Source organism: Desmodus rotundus, chromosome 3 (genome assembly GCF_022682495.2).
Source record: "Desmodus rotundus isolate HL8 chromosome 3, HLdesRot8A.1, whole genome shotgun sequence".
In the NCBI taxonomy this organism is placed as follows: Eukaryota; Metazoa; Chordata; class Mammalia; order Chiroptera; family Phyllostomidae; genus Desmodus; species Desmodus rotundus.
This window is the reverse complement of record NC_071389.1, coordinates 189,839,530-189,862,356: the sequence shown is the minus strand read 5'-3', so window position 1 is coordinate 189,862,356 and position 22,827 is coordinate 189,839,530. Positions and strand designations below refer to the sequence as shown.

The window sequence follows — 22,827 nt, the reverse complement described above, 5'->3', positions numbered from 1 at the left end:
ACTCAGGTCATTAAACTGTGTTGAAAAGTTTCTGACAGATATCACAAAGTCTTCAGATTTGCACATAAACGTTACCAGTTAATCAGAAAGGAAAACATCCAGTTTTAAAGCATGGCTGTTGTCATTTGGAGGAAAAAAAGAGGCATAAATTAAGTGCAGCCAACATTAATGCCGAAGACAAATGTTCGGGAGTACTATTACGGCTGCCTAGCAACTGCAAAGAGTGAGGGGAAGGCAGCGTGGGCGCTCCCGAGAGGAAAAAGAGAAACCGAGATTACGGAGGGAGAAGTCAGACTTCGGGCGGTGGCCAGCAAACCATAATGTGGTCACCTGCAAAAGTGAACTAGCAAGAAACGAGAAGGAAAAATGTAAACGCTGTAAGCCACAGCTGACGCATATGTACTTTTAAACTTTTATCATTTTGCTAACAAAAAGGTCTAATATTGTGGGGTTGAGGTATACAATAAATAAAATAGCCTTTTTCATACAAATATTGGTACTACCCTACCAAATGGGCTTATTGTTGAAACCATATTTCATTTACTGTAATTCCTGCTGGAAAACAAAATAATTCTTACATGTTTTCCATTGAGGAATTGTCTCAATTCTCCAGTAAAGTAAAATAACAACAACTAACAACAACAAAAAATGACTGTTTATTAGTACAATTAACAAATTACTTCTATATAATATATTTTTTTAAAAGTCAACACCACAACATAACTGCCTCCTGGTTGTATATTATAAAATAATAATCACTTGAAACTGACATTAACATTTTGACACCAAGTTATTTCTACATTGATCGTCCCTACATCTAACCCTGTACAAGCACTTTCGGTGTTAGAGCTTTGCAAATTCACTCACCTCTGTCCAATGAGGCCTTGTTTAAAACAAGGGCGTCTTCAATGTCATAGCCACTATAACTCATCACAGCAACTGTCGCATTCTGTCCAGCCGGCAGTTTCTCAAATTCTATCAACTCGATGGTCTTTGTTTTGACCATAGGCTTTTGTGGGTATGCTAGCAGATACATGAGAGTATCGATTCTGTTCCGCTGGTTGTATCCAATGGTACCTTCATTGACATTGGAAAAGAAACCAAATGCAATATTCTATTACGTCAAATAATTAAGTAGCGATGAATACAGTGATAAACACATTAATTTCACTAATTGAAATGAAGAAAATCTTTCGGTCAAACATTTCAAAAGCTATACCCTCATAGTAGCTAACACCTTTTTAAAATAATTTTTCTCAATAATATTAAAAATTCCACAAAGAAGAAAAACCACACTCAAGATATACTAATCTAAATAATTTCAACCTTTTGGATTTATACAATTAATCCCATCTGAAGAATTTCAAAGTAAGCCAGCAATTCTGCATTTGGCTCTACTATATTCCGGGACACGTGCAGTTGCTGGGGGAAGGTGACCAGAGCGACACCCAGAGCTGATAGGCAAGGGGTTTACACAGTGGGGCAAACAGATACAGTTCATAAAAAGAAATCAACAATTACAAAAGTTCCAAATGAAAAAGAAAGCCGGAGAAAAAGAATAAAGAGGACATTGAAAGAAGACAACAGATTTCTTCATTTGCGTAACTATTATTTATTAAGCAGTTCATAAACACCTATTCTGTGCCCAACAGTGGAGATAAAAAGGACCATGCCTTTCCCCTAAGGAATCCAAGCCCTGTCCAATCACAGATGGGCTCTTCCCTCCTTAGCAATCAGCCTTTCCACCTGACTGGACCTTGGAAGAGTTTTACTGTCAACTAGAAATGAAATCAGAATGTTACCCACGTCCCCTCCGCCCACTCCCCCTGACCTCCATCTCCCTTTTCCCTACAGGAGTTCATTAGGGTTCATGGACCTGTCTGAAAAAGAAGCTTTCACTTTCTTGGGGTTGGACTTACTCAGAGACCTAAAAACTGGTAAATTCATGTTTGCCATACTGCTGAGCTTGAGTGTCGGCTACCGAGCCTCTTTAACTTCTCCCAGGCACTTCCTTTGTGCCCCTTGAGCGGCTAAGAAGGTAGCTATAAGTCTCTCTCTTGCATGTGCTTCCATAGTGACACATCCACAGCACCCACATGCCCCAAGATGCCTATGTGTCTGTCATTCAATGGAGTTAAGCTCTAAGGTGAGCCAAGACCCAAAACTCAGTATTTCTTTTAGCTTTTTCTCTGTACTCATGTCATTAAACCAATGGTGATTTCAACTCAGGGACGAAAATAACCTGTTTAGGCATGATGAAAGAAATTCTGAAATCTATAGAATACTAAAGAAATGAGCACTCAGTACAGTGCTGGGCTCACTATAGATGCTCAATAAATATCAAATAAATGACACTGAAGAACTGCAATTATATTCTTTTTTTTAAATTATTTTATTGTTGTTCATGTATTATATTCTTTATGATAGTGTATTTTTGTCCTTAAATCTCTAGAAAATGCATCAAGATTCAGCTGAAAAACAATAGCTAAAACTGAACTCATGAACTTTTTATCCAGTTTACACTATAAATTACCAATTAATTTATGTTATTTTAGTGCCAACTAATAAACTGGACAGGATACCTGGTAATAGATCACTTACTGTTTTAGAAATAAAATCACTGCTGCTTGGGTTGTGGTAAAGTTCACTGGTAGTAACTTTGTCCTTCTACATGAAATCATTTGAAATTTATGTCGAGATTTCAGCTCCAATTGAATACTTTACCCAGCTTGAGGCAAGGGTTCAGGCACTGTCCCACCAGGCTGCCAAACATGTCCTCTGAAACCCGAGACACGCATTATTATGCAGCAGGGGGGCATACATGGCTGCGCCTCTGAACAATGGTGAAAGAGATTGGCTCCTGCTGTAAATTGTGCTACAAGGCCCAGAACATAATTCTTGGGCATTACAACTGACCACTGAATGGATGAACAACAAAACGGTTTAGCAAATGTTTGGTGCTTGTGATCTCATCAGAAATTTTTCTTTAAAGACTTTGAAAAGAACTTGAAGGAATACACATGTACAACTATTTTTAGCAGCACTGACAATGGTGTGTAGGTGAAAACATGATTTATGAACTATACTTCCATATTGTAAAACTTCAAAATGCCACCATACCCCACAATTATTATAAAAATTATCATTGACTGTCTAGCTGTTTTGCCAAAAACAAGCTTTTTTGAGAAAACATCATACAGAAATTAAATTATAAGACTAGTCTGGGTGAAGCACATGTTCAAATTAAAATGCTTCTATTAATATTTTCCGCTTCCTTAAAAAGGGCATTGTATGAACATAATAACTAATGACAAGAATATCTATATGCTCAATTCTCCTTTTACAGTCCCATTTTGCCCTAACTATAGTCACCAACGATTTCAATTTCTTACTACCAGGGCGTAATTTTTCTTGCAAAGTCATATCTTATTGATTATACTTTCTTATAAAGTTACAAGTTGGCATGGACAAGTATTTAAATGTAGGTTAAAATAGTGAAGAAGTTTATTTTAAGGTGGGATGAAAAAAGTAAGAATGCACATAGCTTAGAAAATGCGTATTGAAAAAAAATGAAGTTTCATGCTTTTAACTATTTTTCTGTCTTCCTTTGCCCAGTTTCTCTTTATTTAATAAACTTCATCCATTTAAAGTTCTGACAGATACACACATCTGTGAAACCACCACTGTAATCAAGATCTAGAACATTTCCAACGAACCCAAAAGAACACTGCCTCTGTCCCTGGCCCCACGTAACCACTGATCTATTTTTTTATCATTACAGATTTGACTGCATTTTCTAGAATTTTATAAAATGGAAATAGTATGTATATTCTCCTGCTGCTTCTTTCATTTAGCATGATGATTCTGAGACACACCCATGTGGTATGTACCTCATAGATCATTCCTTTTTACTGCGGAGTGGTACTCCATTGTACGCATAAACTCACCTACTGAGGGATCTGGGTTGCTTCCCCTTTTGGGCTACTGTGCATAAAGCTGCTCTGCCCATTCATGCACACACCTTTGTGTGCTCCTTTCTCTTAGTTAGTGCACAGGAGTGGAATTTCTGGGTGGTTCCATAAGGGTAGGGTTAACTTGGAGAAACTGCTCAAGAATTTTCCAAATTGATTACAGGACTTTACATCCTCACCAGCAGCGCATGAGCCTTCTGACTGCTCCCCACCCTAACCGACACGGCGCCCGTCCTTTTCACTTTTGTCACTCTACTGAGTGTGTAGGGGTATCTCAGTTTTAAATTACATTTACCTAATGACTAATAACAGTAAACACATTTTTATGAGCTTACTGATCATTCTTATTCTTTGTGAAGTGTCTCATTTTTGTTTGTCCCTTCTTTCAATTGATTTATCTTATTAGTAAAGAGTTCTTTCTATATACTGAATACAAACCCTTCATCAGATGGATGTATTGCAACGACTTGCTCCCATTATGTGGACTAAGGTCTCTTTCATATCCTTTTTCTGCCTTTTTAGAAATTATATTTTATTGACTATGCTATTACAGTTGTCCCAATTTTAACCATTGTTCATGTCCATGGGTCATGTGTATAAGTTCTTTGGTTACTCCATTTCCTATACTTTACAGCCCCGAGGCTATTCTGTAACTGCCAACTTCACATTAAGTATCTTTCTTTCAATGAGCAAAAGTTGAATTTTGAGAAAGTCTACTTATTTACTTTTTTATCTTTATAGGTTGTAGTTTTGTACTCTATCTAACAAATCTTAGGTTATTCAAGGTCATGAAGATTTTTGTCCATTTCCTTCCATGAATTTTATGGCTTTAGCTCTTACATTTAGGGCTATGATTCATTTTGTGTTAATTTTTTTGCATGGTATGAGGTAGGAGAAGATGTCCATTTTTTTCTATTATAGATATACAGAGACACATTTTACTTTGTTGAAAAGATTCTCCTTTCCCCTGAATTGCCCTGAAGCATTCATCGAAAAACAATTGCCCATAAATGTGTGGGTCTATTTCTGATTGTTGATTCTGGTCCATTACCTGTATGTCCACCCCTCATGTCAATTTCATCCTGCCTTCATTACTGTGGCTCTAGGTAAGTCTTAAAATCAGTTTGTATAAGCCTTCCCACTTAGTTTTTTGTTTCAAAGATTCTTTTAAAAAATCTACACCTGATTTAACAATTTTAATGTGCTTAAAGATTCATTCACTCATTGTGGATACATTTATTAAGTGCTGACTACACTTCACTTAGGCTGGCACTATGCTAGACACAGGGACATAGTAACAAACAACACAGGCATAATCCCTGTCCTCCGGGAGTTTATAATCTATGGTCTAACAGGAAAGGCACCTGGATCACGATCCGCAGTTCCTTTCAGTTGAGAAGAATTTTGGAAGTTTTACAGATGGAATTGCATAGAAGACATAACCTTTTTTATAAGTTACTCAACCAAACTGGGATTGAGTTCCCTTGCCCAAAACAAAAGAAGTATGCATTATATCTGACAATATATATCTGACAATAATAATATAACAGCATTGTTATTATGAATGAAAGAAGAAATGCACGTAAATCATTTGTGTATTCAGTAGTGGCAACGCTCATCATGACTAATATGAACAACGTTAGTAGTAACAGAAACATATACACCATCACCCTGCAATATCACCCGTTCTACCTGCAACTCTAACCCACGTACCGAACTTTAATTTGACCTCCATAGTACTTATTATTAACATGCTAGTCACAAAAAAAATCACATAAGCTTACGCCTAAAATAGTTAACAATGATTTTAATTTTTTTTGAACCAACAGAAGAGTTCTAAAAGAAGAATTGCCAGGGACCATTTGACCAAGACATCTTTTCATTTTGTACCCTTAAATGGATAAAGAATTCTTTAAAATAAAAATTCACACAGAAAGTGGGGGAGATGTAGAAGAAAATAAAGTGTCATGAGGATCTTTGTGTATATTACGGTTTAATATCTCTAGTACATCCCATCCTACTCTTAAGGGGGAAATACAAAAGAGGAAGCTATCTGCTTAGGAATGGAATCTACTGAAAACAAAAACAAAAAGAGAAGCTGCATTAGCTCCTGAGTTAAAAAAAAAAGTCCTAACAATTTGGAGTCGAAGGGAAGAATTGGTGAGAAGAAGCCAAGACTAGGGGAGGTAGGTGATGCATATTTATTAACAGAGCTGAGGACGACTGAAAGATCATTTTCAACAGGAGAAATTGTTCCACTACAGGGTTGCCAACTCATAAAACGGGCAGATATGAAAGCGCGACTCGTGGGAACTTGGCGTCTGGGGCCGGGGAGAGTATGTACAACACAGCTCCAACACACAGCCTTCACTTGTGGCACTGAATGACCTGCAAACCTCGCCATTTCCACACGCGTCTCCCTGACCCTTGCCCTGAACCCTGTCACAACAAACAGCCGTATCCACGGAAGGGAGGCGTTGCTCAAGAGCGTAGTAAGATGCCGCATGGGAACGTGAACTTTATTAATACCTCAAGGAGACTTAGATTTAAGAAACACCCTCTGCTGGTGTTTTGTGTTGGATTAAAGTCAGCTCTCTCTAACGTATAAGGTAAGTCTTTCGGTCTCTGGTTTGTGCTAGTCTTGGTCTCCTTTGTAGTGACCGAAAAGGACTTTCACGTATTTCTTTACTGTGTTGAATGGGAGAAGTTTGTAGTGAAAGGTAGACAGCAAATTTTCCATGTCGGCTGGAATATTCAGTGAATTAATCCTGGGCTACTGTCCTCCACCGTCCACATGGACCAGTGGATGGACAGCGTGGAGCCTTCAGTGCATAGTTAAAATGGGGCAGTGTGACTCGAGCGATCAGCTGTTATGACCATACACAACTGACGGGACTCAGAGAAGTCCACCTCAGAGTGCGAGGTCTGCGTTACAGACCCGGTCTCTGCTGTGGCTTTCTCCCTGTCGGCCTTTCCCTTCTGTGCTGTTTCATACAGACCTTGCTCAAGACTTCTGCAGCTATTTCAGTGTCCAGAGAGAAATGTGGCCGTGTCAGGTGCCAACTTTAAATGCACTTTCATCTCTCTGCTTTTCTTTCCAGTCAGGTGTTTTATAATAACAAACAGTAACAAAGGCTTTTTTTTATTACTTAAGATATTCAGCGGCTTTTGTCTTCCCAGCGTCAGCAGTAACGTCAGAGGATTGTATCCAAGGAGCTAAATGTGCAGGACCCAGGGTCAGAGCAGCTGAATACACCAACCTCAGAAAACACAGACAATGAATTGCAAATGACACTCAAAACAAAATGAGAAAAAAAACCTTCACACAGAAAACTACAAAAGAACTCTACAGACACTGAATTGGCTTTCTGTACACACTGATCCTGCTTAACTGTGTGTGGTAACTAACTGAACGTTTCAGATACTCAGGGCCACAAAATAAAGGCTCTGGCGGGGGAGGGTGAGGAGGGAGAGGAGTAACGAAAATAAAAATATTATTTCTTTCCTTCAAGTCTCTTATTAAAAAAAAAAAGAAAGAAAATGATTCACTAGTTGGAGATAGATGCAGCCCTTTCTATTTCACTCTTCAAACAAACACACTAAAGAGTGGCATTAGCGATGAAGTGATTAGTCTTCCGTTAATTCTGCTGAAGGTTCTACACAAAAGGTGTATTGTTTCAGCCGGGATTCACATCATGAAACAAAATGGTTTGGTAAACCCAATAGAAGTGATAGCCCTTTCACGACACACAGGGTTCAGTACTGGACATTTCAACTTGTTAGCGAGTCAGAAGCACAAGCGGGAAATCAGCCTCTACCGCAGCTGAGGATGAATGGGAAAGGCTAAACTGATGAGCTGCTGTTTAGATTTTCCCACTGGGAATTATTCCAAACTGTCCAGGCATTACATCATTCAGGTAAATGGTAGCAGGACAACATGCTTCTTATTTCTTCATGGCCAACGGAAGGGCAATGTAAAAACTTGAAAAGCATGGAGACTCTTTATCCATAATGAGAAAGAGAATTCCTAAATCCTCAAGTTTCAGTCAACTGCAGCTGATTCTTGGTAACTGAGAGCTAACTGCATTCTGCTCGTTACCCAAAGTCAATGTAAACACTTTTTAACAGTTTATTGTTTCTTTGTTTTTTTAGGAAGCTCCTTGTATCATACTTTAAATCAGATAAGTCATATTGATGTCAGAGACATATATAAAAATAAAACTTATTATACTTGTTAGGATTTAAATGATTTTAAAAAACATTTCCAAAGAAGTTTATAAGCAAAACCTTTTTGCTTGGTGTTCTCTCTGAATCAACTTCAAGATAAAACCCAAACTTGTTAATATATGTGTACCTCTACAGCACCTCTCTACTAAATAGCCACCTCAAAGTATCAAGACTTCCCCATGTAATGCTTGCCTATAATTTCCATACCTGTGAAAAAACACTAGTGTCTTTCAAGATTCAGTTTGATTCTGCTCTTCAGAAATAAGCTACTCTCTACCCGTAAGTGATCCTTCGCTCTCACTCCCTCAGACTCTGGCCCTCTGTCTATCATGCTATCCTGAATTACCATTTTGTTTGCTGGTCTCTCCTACCAGACTGTGAACTCCTTGAGGACAGGGCTCTGTCCTCATCTCTGTATTTTCAGGTTCCAGCCCCAATGTCTCATCTGCAGATGATGCTCAATAAATGCTAACGGCAGGGTATATAGATAAATTAACAGATGAGTGGATAAAAAGGAAGCAAACTAGGAAAATGAATTCAGAAGTTGGTGTGACATGAAGTGGGCATTTCAGAAGCTATAGGAACGGTTGCAAGGATACAATGGGTCCAATGACCGTTGTCCAAACAATTACTAAGTGGTTCTAAGGCACAGGTGGCAAACACCAGGCCGACGGGCCGAATCCAGCCCTCCACCTTGTTTCTACGCGGAGGCACCACCGAGCTCCTTGCCCCTAGTGAAGGAGTAGTTACATTTATACAGTCTTAAAATTACATTCAGCCCTTTGAAGGCAACTGTGAGGCTGATGTGGCCCCCAGTGAAAATGAGTTTGACAGCCCTGTTCTAATACATACTGGGTATCTTTATTTCTATTTCCTTTTCCTCTCCTCCCTCAGCCTTGAGTTTTTCTGCTCATTCTTTCATCTCTCTGGGTTAAAAACTTTTATTTTACAGAAATTTTCATACTTACCCCTTGATAATTCTGTTACATTTATTTCATGTCCCTTTGTTTGGTCAAGGGAACAAGTTCAGAGGGGTTTTCTCCATTCTGGTTTAAGCTTTAGACGTGATAGGGGCACCTGCAAGTATTGCAGGAGTCCATAGGGCTGCCTCAGGCGCTACTAACGCCTGGTTTGACCAAACACCCAATCCTAGCGAAGTAAGATAACGATATGTCTTTTATCCAAGTATTTAGAGCCAAATTCAAGAAGGACATCTTACCCATGGCTTGTTTCCCCATGGCACACTGGTATGTGTTTCTTGGGGACTGGTTATGATGAGGGTATGGAATCAGGCCGGCACAAACACCCAGAAGAGTGAAGGGTTCAATTTCCAAGTGGGTGGTGTCTCTAGCAAGTTAATTAAGAATTAGACATCTTAGGCACCAAGCACTAAAACAAATATCTCTTAAAGGGTATAAAAATATTACTAAGTTCCCATGGGACCTAGATAATAAAATTTATTTAAGTTTATATAAATATATATAATACATATAACAAATTTATATAATAAAACATCAATAACAAAATTTGATGCTAGTAAAACTGATAAATAAAATATAACAAAACGTAAGTTATTTTTTAGTGACAGAAACTTCTATTACTTGTAGAACTACCAGAGAAGGGAAACTGTATGGAATGTCTATATAAAAAATAAAGTATTATTATATATTAACTAATAGTAACAGTAACACAAAGCAATGATTAATTGAGCATACAGAAATGCAGACCAAAAACATCCACGTGGATCAGTAACTTGCTTTTCTTCACTTTTCCAACTTAGATTAATGAAGCAGTAGTGTCACCACGTCAGAGGGGGACTGTACCTCCTTTTAGAACAGTTACCCCGCAGTGCCACGGGACCAGTGCCGTAACCACCAGCTAGGTGCAGCTATTGAGCACTGGAAAATAGCTGAAAAGTTAGACCAGTAAAACTGAAGAACTGAGTTTTTATGTTTTACTTAATTTTAATTACCTTACATTTTAAAACTCAAATTTAAATAACTTGGCTCATTCATTTTAAACCTTTTAGTTATGTTTGTAACAGCTTACATTTGTGAGTCTACTTTTTCAACTGTTATGAAATCAGATCTGTATTTCCAATAAAATTCAGCATCCAAATTGAGACGTGCTGTCAGTGCACGCCAGATTTTGAAGACTTAGAAGAAAATGTAAAATATCTCAATATTTTCATGTTGATGTTGATATGACATTTTAGATATACTGGGTTAAATAAAATTATTACAATTAATTTCATGTTTCTTTTTACTTTTTAAATGTGCCTGCTAGAAAATTTAAAGTTATGTAGGTGGCTTGCATTATATTTTTATTGGACAGCTCAGCTATAGACACTGAACACCAAGTAAGATTTTACCTACTAAGTGTCAGAATCTTTGTTACTTTCATAATATATTTTTGCAGAAAACTCAGTTTGGGCTACATGATAAAGCAACCCAGATATTTTAATGAGAAAGAAGAGCAAATTACTTTTAGGTCTTTGCTTAAAATAACAGATATCACATCCAGGATAGTCTAGAATAAAAGAATTTGTTTTAAATGCACTGTTTCATTTAAATAGTGGCCATTTGACATTCCCCATGTAAATAAAAACTACTTTTTCATGTGTAAAGATTGGAGTAAGCTGGAAGCTGAAAATAAAGAAGGTAAACATTGAAGTTTCTTCTTTTTTCATGACAACTTATATAAGATCATGTATTATTCAAAGTCCAAACACTCTGGATTTTGACTTTACAAAACAGAAAGGAACACAATTATTCAAAATTATAACCATAAGTTTCTATCCTGAACAGGAAGTAGGACACTTCCTATCAAGTGTCAATAATGGCCTTAAATTGAGCTCAAATTAAGCTTAAGTAACCTGTGGCTTGTAATAATAGAAACATTGGAAACAATCTAAATCTTCATCAATAGGGGATAAGTTAAAGAAATTATTTATGTGTAGTCGGACAACACAATAGAGAGCAATTAAGATAATATATTTATATCTATAACTACATTTTTTAAAATGTCATATGTATGACTCAAATAATATTTAGAAACTTTTCTATTTTTAAAATAAAATGAATTGAAAGTATGGGAGAGCATGGTGATTTGGTGACACTGATACTTGATTGTTACATTCATTTATAGCAGTGAACAAAACAGAGAAAAATCCCTGCCTTCATGAAGCGTCTGGTGTAGGAAGACAGATAATACACATAAATAAATAAATAAAATATTACAGATTTATCATAAGGTAATAAGCATCAGAAAAATAAAGCAGTGAAGCGGGTGGTCAGAGGAGGGGTTTCCATTTTAAATAGGGTGGTCAGGAAAGCTCAATGAGCAGGTGACACCTGAGCAAAGACCTGCCGGAGGTGAAGGAGTGAGCCACGCAGGTATACGAGACAGTGTTCCAGGCAGAGGGAACAGCCAGTGCAAAGGTGCTGAGGCAGAAGCACGCCTCAGGTGTTTGAAAAGGCCAGGGTTAAAACAAAGAGGGAAAGGAGGCAGGAGCTGTAGGTATGAAGCAGTGTAGGCAGACTGTATAAGAGCTTGAAGGCCTCTGTAAGGATTTTAAAGGGAGATGGAAAGCAACTGGGGGATAGGCCATATGAGGACAAGTGCAAAAATAGTCACAAGCCTTTTACAAGAATCCAGGCAAGCAATGGCAGTGGCCTGGACTAGGGTGACCTGCGAAGGTGGTAAAAGGTGGTAAAAGGTGGTAAGAGGTCTCAGGTTCAGGTAGATTGAAGGTCCAGTAATACGTTAAGGACATATGTGGGTATGGAGCATGGATGGCAAACACAAGGCCCGCAGGCCGATCCACCTTGTTTTATCTGGCCCTCCACCTTGTTTCTACCCAGCAGCAGTGCCAAGCTCTCGCTTAACTGTTAAGGGGTAGTTACATTTATACAGTCCTAAAATTACATTTGGCCCTTTGAAGGCAACTGCGAGGCTGATGTGGCCCCCAGTGAAAATGAGTTTGACACCCCTGCTATAGAGAAAGGGAGGAGTCAAGGCTGAAACTGAGGTTTCTGGCTTAAGTAACAAGACAGATGGAATTGCTGTTTACAGGGTTACTATACAATAGTTCTCCCTTATCCTCGATCTTGAAATTAGGGGTATAAAAATAGTACTTTGAGACATTCATATCTTTAAAGAATTAAAATTTCTGACTGAAAGCATTATTTACTAGCTTATAATTAGACAAAAATAAAGTAGTATATTTCGTCTGGTAACAGGAAACAGAGAAGTACTTTTTTAAAAAGATTTTCTTTATTTACTTTTAGAGAGAGGGAAAGGGAAGGAAAAGGAGAGGGAGAGAAACATCAATGTGTAAGAGATACATTAATTGGTTGCCTCTCACATGCCCCCAGTTGGGGACCTGGCACACAACCCAGGCATGTGCCCTGACTGGGAATCGAAGCGGTGATATTTCGGTTCAAAGGCGGCACTCAATCTACTGAGCCACACCACCCAGGGCAGAAGTACTTTCTTGTTGAAGACAAATATTTATCAGTTGGTAGTATTAAACTCCCTATTTAACAATATAACTGCAAAAATTCCAATTCCAGGTAAACTGTGTATCAGTAACATGCATCAGACAGGAACTTATGTATATGTCCTTTAATGCTTCTAAAAATATCACTGTTCTAGAAGAAATACTGTAAACATATCACCGTTTTGTGTTTACATTGCCAGAAGTTTAGAGGTATCTTTACCACATACTAGTAGGTGTGTCCACTGATAAAATCCTCTTTTTAGGTATTGAAAGATATAAATAAGATACAAAAAAGATATAAATACATCTTTTACATATCCTAATTTGTTAGTTTCATTTTGGGCAGCAATTAAATATCAAAATCAGAGTTGCAATTCCTTTAAAAAAATAAACACTAAGTGTAAAATGAATAGGAAGGAAAATGAGGTCTAAGTATGACTTAGTACGACTTACTAGTTTCGTGGTAGTCTTACCTTGGGATAAGTGGTGGGTACGGCTTGTATAGAATAGTATACTTGTAACAGTAAGTACTAAGAGAGCACACAATAGAAGAATTGAGAATGACATGAAAAGAAAAGGCAGTTTCTATAAGCAGAATAGGTTTTAATGACGGAAGGTATGGACCCTACTCACTTATTAATTGTGTGCTCATAGAGTGCGACGTTACAGTCATTTTCTTCATTCACGTCTAGATACTCAACCAGACTCTCATGTAAGAAATCTTCAAAATTCCTGGGGAAATATTGGTGAAACATCCCTTACTAAGAAGCATTTTATTGCGATGTTTTATATGCAGTAATGGGAGACACTGGCTTTCCTTTAGGCCCAAGCACCTTTCTCTCCCAGAGTACCAGTACGTCGGGATACTTGAAACATGCTATTCTTGGGTCATACAATGATCACAAAGCACTGAAATAACCGTAAAACATCTGTGATTCTTGTCAATGTGGTCTCCACCTCTAAAAATGTGTTTTATGACTTTAGGAATTCCATAAGATGAGAGACCCACAGTATCTAAATCAACATATTGATGAAAGTCCTTCTCTCACTACAAACACTTCAGAGTCCACTAATTTACACCCAGAATCTGTAATCCTTATGATCTAAGTTGATAAATATTTTACAGTACCCAAGCAAATTCCAAGAGCAAAATAGGTTTTTAACAGGCTAATATATTTAGTGGATAGGAATCAAAAGCCTGTAATTGAAAATACAGCATTCTTAAAAGCTCAGCTAAAATGATGCTACGGCTCATTACATTATGTAGGTGAGGACTGAGGAGGCTGAGAAGTTTTGTCTTTGGCCATTTACCTGTACCCTTGAGCCAGCTCTTCCATATGCTTATTTGTGACTGCAGGCTTTTGTTTCTTAACAATTATGTAGGGTCTGGAATGGAAAAAATAAATTCACAGTAGTTCAACAGAAAAATTAAGTCAAAAAAAAGTTTACTATAGGGAAATGAGGAAACCTGTAAATACAAACAAGTTTATTTCTGGATCGCTTGAGGCCACCAGGTAATTCTTACAGGTGAGTGCGCAGAGGCCTGCTTTCCCCGTCTCACATGCGAATGCACGGATGCACGCATGTGCCCATGTCTGTTTGCGTGCACGTGTATGAACATCCAGTACTCCCCCACGTATCTTAGGAAATATTTGGTTCTCAATGAAAACGTAACTCAAAAATGATATTCAGTAAAGTCTAAAAGAAAAGGAAACCTTCACTGTCATACCTTAAACTACGTAAATGCGTCATACTACAAGCATCTCCTATTTCGTACTGCAAATATGTGACCTGCTACCCATGAAGCCAGCAGGCAGAGAAGAACTGTACTGAGGGTTACAAAGGCATTTTCTAGTGAGGGACTGATGAATATCAACGGTTTAGAGTGGTTAGATTTAGGGTGAGTATCACTGGGCTACAGAGCAGGCTACCAAAAGCTACACAAGACCAAAGAGAGCAGCAGTAAGCTTGCAGAGAATTACATTGTGATTTTTAGCAACGTAGTGGGTAAGGTGGAGAGAGCTTTTGGTCTCCGTGTTCCGGCAGATTAATCTGTAACTGTCAGTGTTGATTTGCCTCTGCGGGCTTCGCCACCACGAGGAAACATGAACACAAAGGATGGCATGTGGCACCGAAATGTCAAGGGCTGTTGCTGTTTGACTAAGCAGCTCTTACAGAGGAGCAAGTAACCACCAGACACTTAATGCACCTTACCCTAAAATCCAAATGACTCTTTGAAGACTAACGAGTGCTTTTAAATAGTTAAGAGTAGCTGCACAATTACAAGCTGCTGAAAAATGAACTGGGTGAACTTTTCATGGAAATCTCCTTCAAGGGCTGCAGCTGAGTTCAGGTTAAGGGACTCAGAAGTGATGACAGAAGCAGGAATAGGAGAGAAAGGGACCCCACTTGGCTACCTCAGTTACCTGTCACTTTTACTCAGTAAATTCTAATTCTTCCTGCCAGATTTGTGAGATGCCATTATAAAGTTACTTCTAAAAAAAAAAAAAAAACCCAACTAGTTTTGCCCTGACCACGTAGCTCAGTTGGTTGGAGCACTGTTGTGATGTGCCAAGGTTGAGGGTTCGATCCCCTGATCAGGGCACATATAGGAACTAACCAATGAATGCATGGGCAGGTAGAATAACAAGTAGGTATTTCTCTCTCTCTCTGCCTTCCTCTAAATAAATAAATAAGAACTAGTTTTCTTTTTAGGCTATGCTATATTATATTACATGTAAGGGAAGAGAAAAATCCTACAAAAGAGTAACCTAGAAAATGTCATTGTTTTTCCCACCCATAAACAGACCAGACTAACCACGAATGAGTATCTGATGTGTGCCAGGCACCCTACAAAGCACTTACCACATCCATATTTTTTATTCTTGCCATTCCTCAGCCCTTCTCCTTCCCTCCTTCATCCAAGTACTATAATCCTACACATCCTTCAAAACCCAGTTCACAGTAGTTCACAGTAGTGGGTAAAATCATAATTGTTGGAGTCAAACAAACCCTAAGGACTTTTGAGTAAGAAGACTCCATCAGTAACTAGCTTTGGGTAAGTTACTCAGTTCCACAAAACCCTAGTCCCTCATTTGTTAAATGAAAACAATAGTTGAACCATAAAGGGTTGAATGTAGTTAAAGCCTTACATGTAATATATCTATTGAAATAATAAATAATAGCTATCATTTACTACTCACATAGCTGGCTGTTATTAGTAATTATTTCTGCATTTGCCAGCAGACTGAGCTCTCTGAGGGCGGAGACTCTCATTAATCTTTGAATCCCCAGTACCCAGAATGCATATTCATGAGGTGTTTGCTAACTGAATGAAATTTATCTTAACAATGAAAGAGGTTAAAGCGGATTCAAAAATAAAGTCTTTCTTTCCAAAATGAACATAAAGAGATTCTTAATGACTCTTTTCAGCAACTCATACCTGCACAGCCTTCCTCCGTCAGAGGAAATGTAGACACAACGGTCTGTGAGATTTGTGGAGATGGAGACAAACTCGTTGATGTAGCCGGCTCTTCGCATCAGTCGGAATGTATTCACTAGTTTCTTATGGTCTCGAATGACACCCAGGATGTTACCTAAGCAGGAAGAAGATTTAAGACAGAAACAAAAAATAAATCCTGCAGGATTTAAATTACACACTCAATAAAAATGATAAGCAGCACTGAGTAGTCATTTGAAAATACTGGTAACGTCTCCAGCCCATCGACAAGGCTGTGGACAAGCCACACAGTGGAACGTTAAGGGCGGTCTGAGGGACCTGGGTCTAGGGCCGGCCTTACCAGATGGTGGAAGAGCAACCCTGGAAAAGTCAGTCTCATTTTCCTCATCTGTCAGCACCATGCTGGGGGCATAAACTCGGGGTCCAGACCCCCTCGGATTGAACACTGGCTCTATCAATTCCAAAGGGCCAATGTGAGGGTTAAAGGAGTTGGTCTTATGTAAAGCACTTAGAACTCCGCCTAGTGCCTAATAACGGCTGTTATTAAATAGCTCTCGTTGTGTTCATCATCTGTGAAATAAGGAAAGAGGACTTCGCCCCCCAGGGCTAGCCTGAGGATTCAGATGGGCACTGGCTGCAAGGGAAGAGTACTGGCTCTCTCAGTGTCGGCCCCTGGAATACACTGGATGAGGCGGGCAGTCAAGAGCCCTGTCCTCCTACTCACTGGCCCATGCCTCGCACACTGGGAGGAAGGAGTAATGCCTGGCAGAGTGGGAGGAAGGAGAAGAGTGTGAGGGCCAAGCAGTCACCATGAACACATGGAACACAATGGTGAGAGGACCTGCACCTGGACCACCGAATCTCAAGTGAACAGAACAAGGCACACTTCCTGATGAGCCTTTGGAACACCCTGGAGGGGGCGGGAAGGGGCAGGTGAAAGAATCAACTAGAGCATGAGTGGAAGGAAAGGGACTCTCTTGCCACAGGCTGTTGACAATCAATTATCAAGTGACTGGATATACGTCAACTCACTGTCAGGGTTGATCTGCACATTTTTGTAGAATGCCTCACATATTCAACTTGAACTTAAAGACACCATGTCGAGGCTTATTCCACTGTGCGTGTGCTGACAGCTGCAAAAGCACAGACAGCAGCCAGCCTCTGCAATGTTAGCCTTTGGCTCTGAGAGCTGTATCCTTGTAGAACCTGGGTGGCCCAGGGCCAATGGCATAACTGTTTCTGTTACTATTTTTCTACCTTTAAATTAAGGTTGACCTGGGCCCAGGATTAAAGTATATTTGTGTTTAAATACATGAATGATGATGGATTCTCCCCCCCCCTCACCCCACAGACTGTTTAGGACCAACATGTCTCCATAATATGCTCACCATTGAGGAAGACAAGAAACACATTTGGGTAAGAGAGCTCTTCTCCACATAATAAATTCACATCTTCTACTCCCAGGTTACTGGCTAACTTAACAATGGGTCCATCTTCCATGTCAGTTGTGATGTGAGTCATAAGGGCCAAGTTTTTAACCAAACCACATGCCTAAAATACAAAAGACAGTCATTTCTAAGAATGAACACTAGTAATATGAAGTACATTTCGTGTCTAAAAATAGTTCAATGCCTTTTGCTGATGGCAATGTAAAGCAATGTAACCTTGCAGGGGACAGGTTAGCAATTCATACAAAAGCCTTAAAAATATACATAACCCTTTAACCCAGAGAAAGTTGTCCTAAGTTTTCAAGCAACAATATAAACATAGGTTTAGTCACAGAGATACTTAGCACAGAACTATTTGAGATGGCAAATAATGGTAGCATCACAAATGTTGCCCCGCAGAAGAAAATGATTACATAAGTTGTTATTCCCAGACAACAAACACCCTAGTCATTAAGGTTGTATATAAGCAGTAAAGGAAAGCATTGATAAATGTGGACACATAAAATATAAAACTTCTGGCCTAAAATGAGAGACAGTCCACAAAATAACTGGCCACTATTCTATAAAGCTTCTTGGTCATAAAAGGCAAAAAAAGACTGAAGAACTGCTCCAGATGAACAGACTAAGGAGATTTGCCAACTGAAAGCAATGTGTAACCTTACATCAAAAAAAGACTTTAGTGGGACAGCTGATGGCAGCATTTGAAGAAGGTCTATGGTGCACCTTCTTCTATAGAGTAGTTATCAGGCGGAGTTTCGCGAGGTTGAGAACCATGCTGCGGCTGAGACGTTCACATTTGGAGATGTTAGGGTGAAGGGTTATGGAAATTCCTTGTACTATTTTTATAACTATTTTGCATGCCTAAAATTATTTCAAAATGAAAAGAAAATACAACAATTTTGAACTTCTATACAACCAAACCCCCCCAAAACTAAAATATAAAGAAGTATATAATATAGCAAATAGAAAAAAAACAATGAGATGTGTGACACGTAAAGATTATATTTTCAATTCATAAAAGCCACCTGCTGTAGTGATGCACAAAACAGTTACATCATCGGGGTCAGCTGAAGCAATCTTTGGGAAATCGAGTGTTTCAAAGCTCAAGATATTTCAGTTATGCAAATTTGACAAGCTGCATAATTTTAGTGTACATTTTCATATGGTTTAAGATAAATTAGGAGAATGGTATTTCTAAAAAATCATAACCCTGCATGAACTTCTATTTTTCACCTCTCCCAAGTCATAACAAATTCCTACACTTTGAAACTCACATCTTTTATTTGTCATAATTAACTTATTTATTCATTCAACGTATCTTTATGGAGCCTTTACTCTGAGCAAGGCTCTGTGCTAGGAGCTCGGGATACAGTGGTGAGGCCCCCAAGGTCCCTTCCTCCTGAAGTTTACAATGTAGAACAACTACACTCAAGTGAAACCCACAATGGTTAGCGTGAAGGAGAAACGGCCGTGATACAGGAGGTAGGGGACGCATGGAAATAAACCTATTTAAACCCCTTGGTTTAGTGTTTAGGTAAGTGCTCATGTACCCAATGAAACTGAGTCAGAACGCACGTTAGGTCTTGGGCTGTGTGCTCCTACTTGACTGCAACTGCAACTGGGACGTCCTCTAAGCACATCTCAAAAAAATAAAGGGAAGCTTAAAAAGAGCTCCTCATAAGCAAAGGTAATGGGTTTCTCAATTTTCCTTCACACTCTGTCTCCTCTCCATTGCATGGTTAGATTCCTGGGTTAACTAAACAAGGCAGAAAATTTGGACCGTATTTCTATTTAGGTGAGACACTAAATCAAATGTTTTTGTAGGCGCTGATTCTGGAATGATACTGATGTTGTCCCGACAAGCTGCATCAATATTTCTTGGCCACATAAGTGGCTGATCCCCCCCCCCAAATATATGGCCTGGGAGAATGGGAGCAGAAGCAGAACACCACCAACAGGTATGACTCTGACATGGCACAGAGACTCAAGTACCTTACCTCTCCTTCAGGAGTGTCCGACGGACAGAGCATTCCCCACTGAGATGGCTGGAGGGATCGAGGACCACTCACTTTTCTTGTTTTTTCAAACTGGGAAGAGATTCTTGTCATCATACCCAGTGCAGAGATATACGACAAGCGAGACAGTACTTGAGTCACACCTTGGCGGTCCATTTTAAATCTCTTTAGAGACCAATTTCCCTGTAGAGAGAAGAAAGACAGGCTGCCCTTGATCTTTCGTAAGTTGCCTGACACTTCGCAGTTACTCTGAGAAGTTCATCGTAGGGATTACATGCTTATGCAATTAGAGCCATGATGTATGTTCAGCAATCAAAATGTCACAATTAAAATTAAAATCTAGCCGGGTCACTTGCTGGTTTTTCTAGGAATTTAATGAATATTACCTATGTCTATGAATCATCTCAGGATGCTCTTAAAGCAGTTATTTTCTGAAGAACTAATCATATCCCAAACAAGCCAGTTTTTCCACTGGAAACAATAAGCTGACTATGAGAACAGCAGCAATTTCTACCCAAATTTAAGGTAAAACTAGCATAAAGCTCACAGAGATAATTTCATATTGGAGCATGCCATTATTTGAATGTCTTCCAAAAATTAGTCTTAAGTAGAGGAAAATATAGCAACCAAAAAACAACTCTAATAGCAGTTATCAAGAATAATGAATAAACTGTAGGCTTCTTAATTAAAGCTAAAAACTGAATGTATATTCATTTAAAAAATATTATGCGTCCTCTGTGGCTATCATGTCGATCTTAAAATAGAACCATATGAAATACATCCTGAACATTAAACATACTTTATCTTCTATGCATTAAATACATTAAATGCAGGGGTGAACAAAAGTAGGTTTACAGTTGTGAGTACATGAAAGTCTGTTCTTGTATTATTATTTATTAATTATTGTATTAGTTGCCATATGAACAACTGTAAACCTACTTTTGCCCACTCCTGTATATTATTTTATAGTTGTATTAATTGGACATATTAAATGTTCTCAAGGATCATTGAAAGATTAAGGTTAGGAACTGTTAAATTTTAAATTTATGATAACATGGTAGAAAATACTATGCAGAGAAAAGCAAAATAGAAAATAAAAAATTCAATAATCTTTCTGATTCAAAAGCAAAAAGAAAAAAAAAAATTACACCTGCCACACAGTGGTTCTGCATTTTTCTTTTGAGAATCTGATAAGAGCTATGACCGTTCTCATGAAAAAAAATGCACATCGGTCATGAACACCACAGTTTTTCATTCAATTTCAGGGCAGGACTCTGGATCCCGCGTTAAAAATTCTCCTACTAGAAAAATTGCTAGGGGCTTAGAAGCAGATAAGCTGATGTGTTCGAATTAAAATACGTGACTTTGAGGGGCTCCCTCACAAATTAAAGTTTAATCATTATTACAGTGAAAGTCTATCACTTTAGAAACTTGAGTTTTTGATAACATAGAAAAGAGCTAAATTCTAAGAAACTCCATTACAAAGCAAAGAAATAAAGCAAACACATTTATTCCACAAGTTAACTTCTCTACTGCTTTTTCCATTAACTCCTTTTATGCTATGAATGAGAATGAGCCTTGTAAACTGATTCATGCCCAGAGAGTAAGAGTAAGGTAAATAAATATTCTGCCCTGAACTAAAATAAGGCAGCAGCTGCTGGCAAATGAGCAGTAGGTGGGGAGTAAAGCCAAGATGCTCTGCCAGAGAATTTGCTCTTGTATCCCGCAGGGGTATTACAAAACGGAGAGAAGGGGAACAGACAGGGTCTAAAACTGCTCCTCTGAGTAAATTTATGTGTTGAAAATATTTTACGAATGGCAACACAGCATTAGAGAAGCTGGCCTTTTTCGGGTTGCCTACAGGTTGGGGTACACCTGCGACAAGGCCACTAGTGATTTTTCTAAATAGCAGTCTTCTCTGGGAGGTAAAGCGGTATCACTCAGGGGCAAAGAACTACTCAAAACAGCTATTATGGCCTGAAAATCACGAGTCTGAAAGCAAGAAAAAGTAATCCTCACAGAAGCGTGTTCAAGAGGTCTCTGGAGGCCTCTCTTCAAATACCCAGGGATCTAAAGTCAGGAAAACACGGGCCACAAGAGTTTCATGTGCCTAAGTAAGCACAAAGGCCTGGACCACCGCAGGAGGCTACCTGCAACTGCCACTGCACGGGCTGCTCACAGGCCCTGCAAATTTCTGAAGCTGAGTGATTCTTTCATTAAGGGAACCAATGTGTAACAATATACTATTCTTTTGTTGAGGCAGAAATCCCATCCATAACACTAATTTTATGTCTGGCACACAAAACGTAAAACAACTTTATCAGATACACCTATAGTTGTTACACTTTGAGAAAAGGAGCAAGAACCTATCTGATAACCCTTTATGAACAGCCAGAGGCCCTGAATACACAGCAGCTGCAAAAGCCTGAATTTATCTCTGTGTGGGGAATAGCTGATAGCTCTTTGAGGAATATAACCTACAATAAAATGAAATATTTTGTACTATTACAGACACAAGTTGTCATTAATAAACCTATGTATACTATATACATTCTATTACAGAAAAAAATATGGAAACACACCCATGAAAAGAATGCCTATTAATGGTGAAACTAAAAGATTTTTCCTTTATGTAAGAGTATATTTATTTCCCTATTGCCTAGTATAACTGGAAGTATAATTTGGCAATAAAATCATATAGCAACAAAATTCGTACTGATACCATTTAAACTGTAGAATATCTTTCAAAGTAGAAAATTTCTGATTTGTTAGCATCCTTGAAGACATACACACACACACACACCATATTTCACCTAGATTCTTACAGTACTTTAAACTTCCACTCTACTGAATGGATTCACGGGTCCTAGTCACAGAGTCTAAGCGAATGGCTGAAGACTCACGGTAGAAATGGCGTTCACCATGCCGTTGGTGATCTGGTCCTGACGCATGTGTTTGACGACATCAAACTGGGCGGCCCTTTGCTTAGGAATCACCTGGTCTGCAATTTTCTTCATTTCAGAATTAAATTTTTTGAATAAATCTTCAAAAAGAAGAGATAAAAGCTAAAGAAAAAAAAGGCATATGGTGAACTTTCAAAATGTATTACTAGTTTATTTAATACATTTTAGGTTTTTATTAAAGTTTGTTAAAAAACGAAATGAAGAAACAGCTTAAAACTGAAAAAAATATATTTTAAAATTCA

At 38.5% G+C, this 22,827-nt stretch overlaps 1 protein-coding gene across 1 annotated transcript in view; it reads right to left on the bottom strand.

Moving 5' to 3' along the window:
* Window positions 1-22,827, bottom strand: part of POLR3B (RNA polymerase III subunit B) — a 109,707-nt gene that overhangs the window by 33,271 nt on the left and 53,609 nt on the right. The window contains exons 13-20 of the mRNA XM_024579476.3: window positions 22,526-22,687; window positions 19,605-19,805; window positions 17,548-17,710; window positions 16,142-16,295; window positions 14,011-14,085; window positions 13,333-13,431; window positions 9,418-9,545; window positions 868-1,077 (exon numbers count right to left, since the gene is read on the bottom strand). Coding sequence (XP_024435244.1) covers window positions 868-1,077; window positions 9,418-9,545; window positions 13,333-13,431; window positions 14,011-14,085; window positions 16,142-16,295; window positions 17,548-17,710; window positions 19,605-19,805; window positions 22,526-22,687 — 1,192 coding nt within the window. The remainder of the gene's footprint in view (window positions 1-867; window positions 1,078-9,417; window positions 9,546-13,332; window positions 13,432-14,010; window positions 14,086-16,141; window positions 16,296-17,547; window positions 17,711-19,604; window positions 19,806-22,525; window positions 22,688-22,827) is intronic.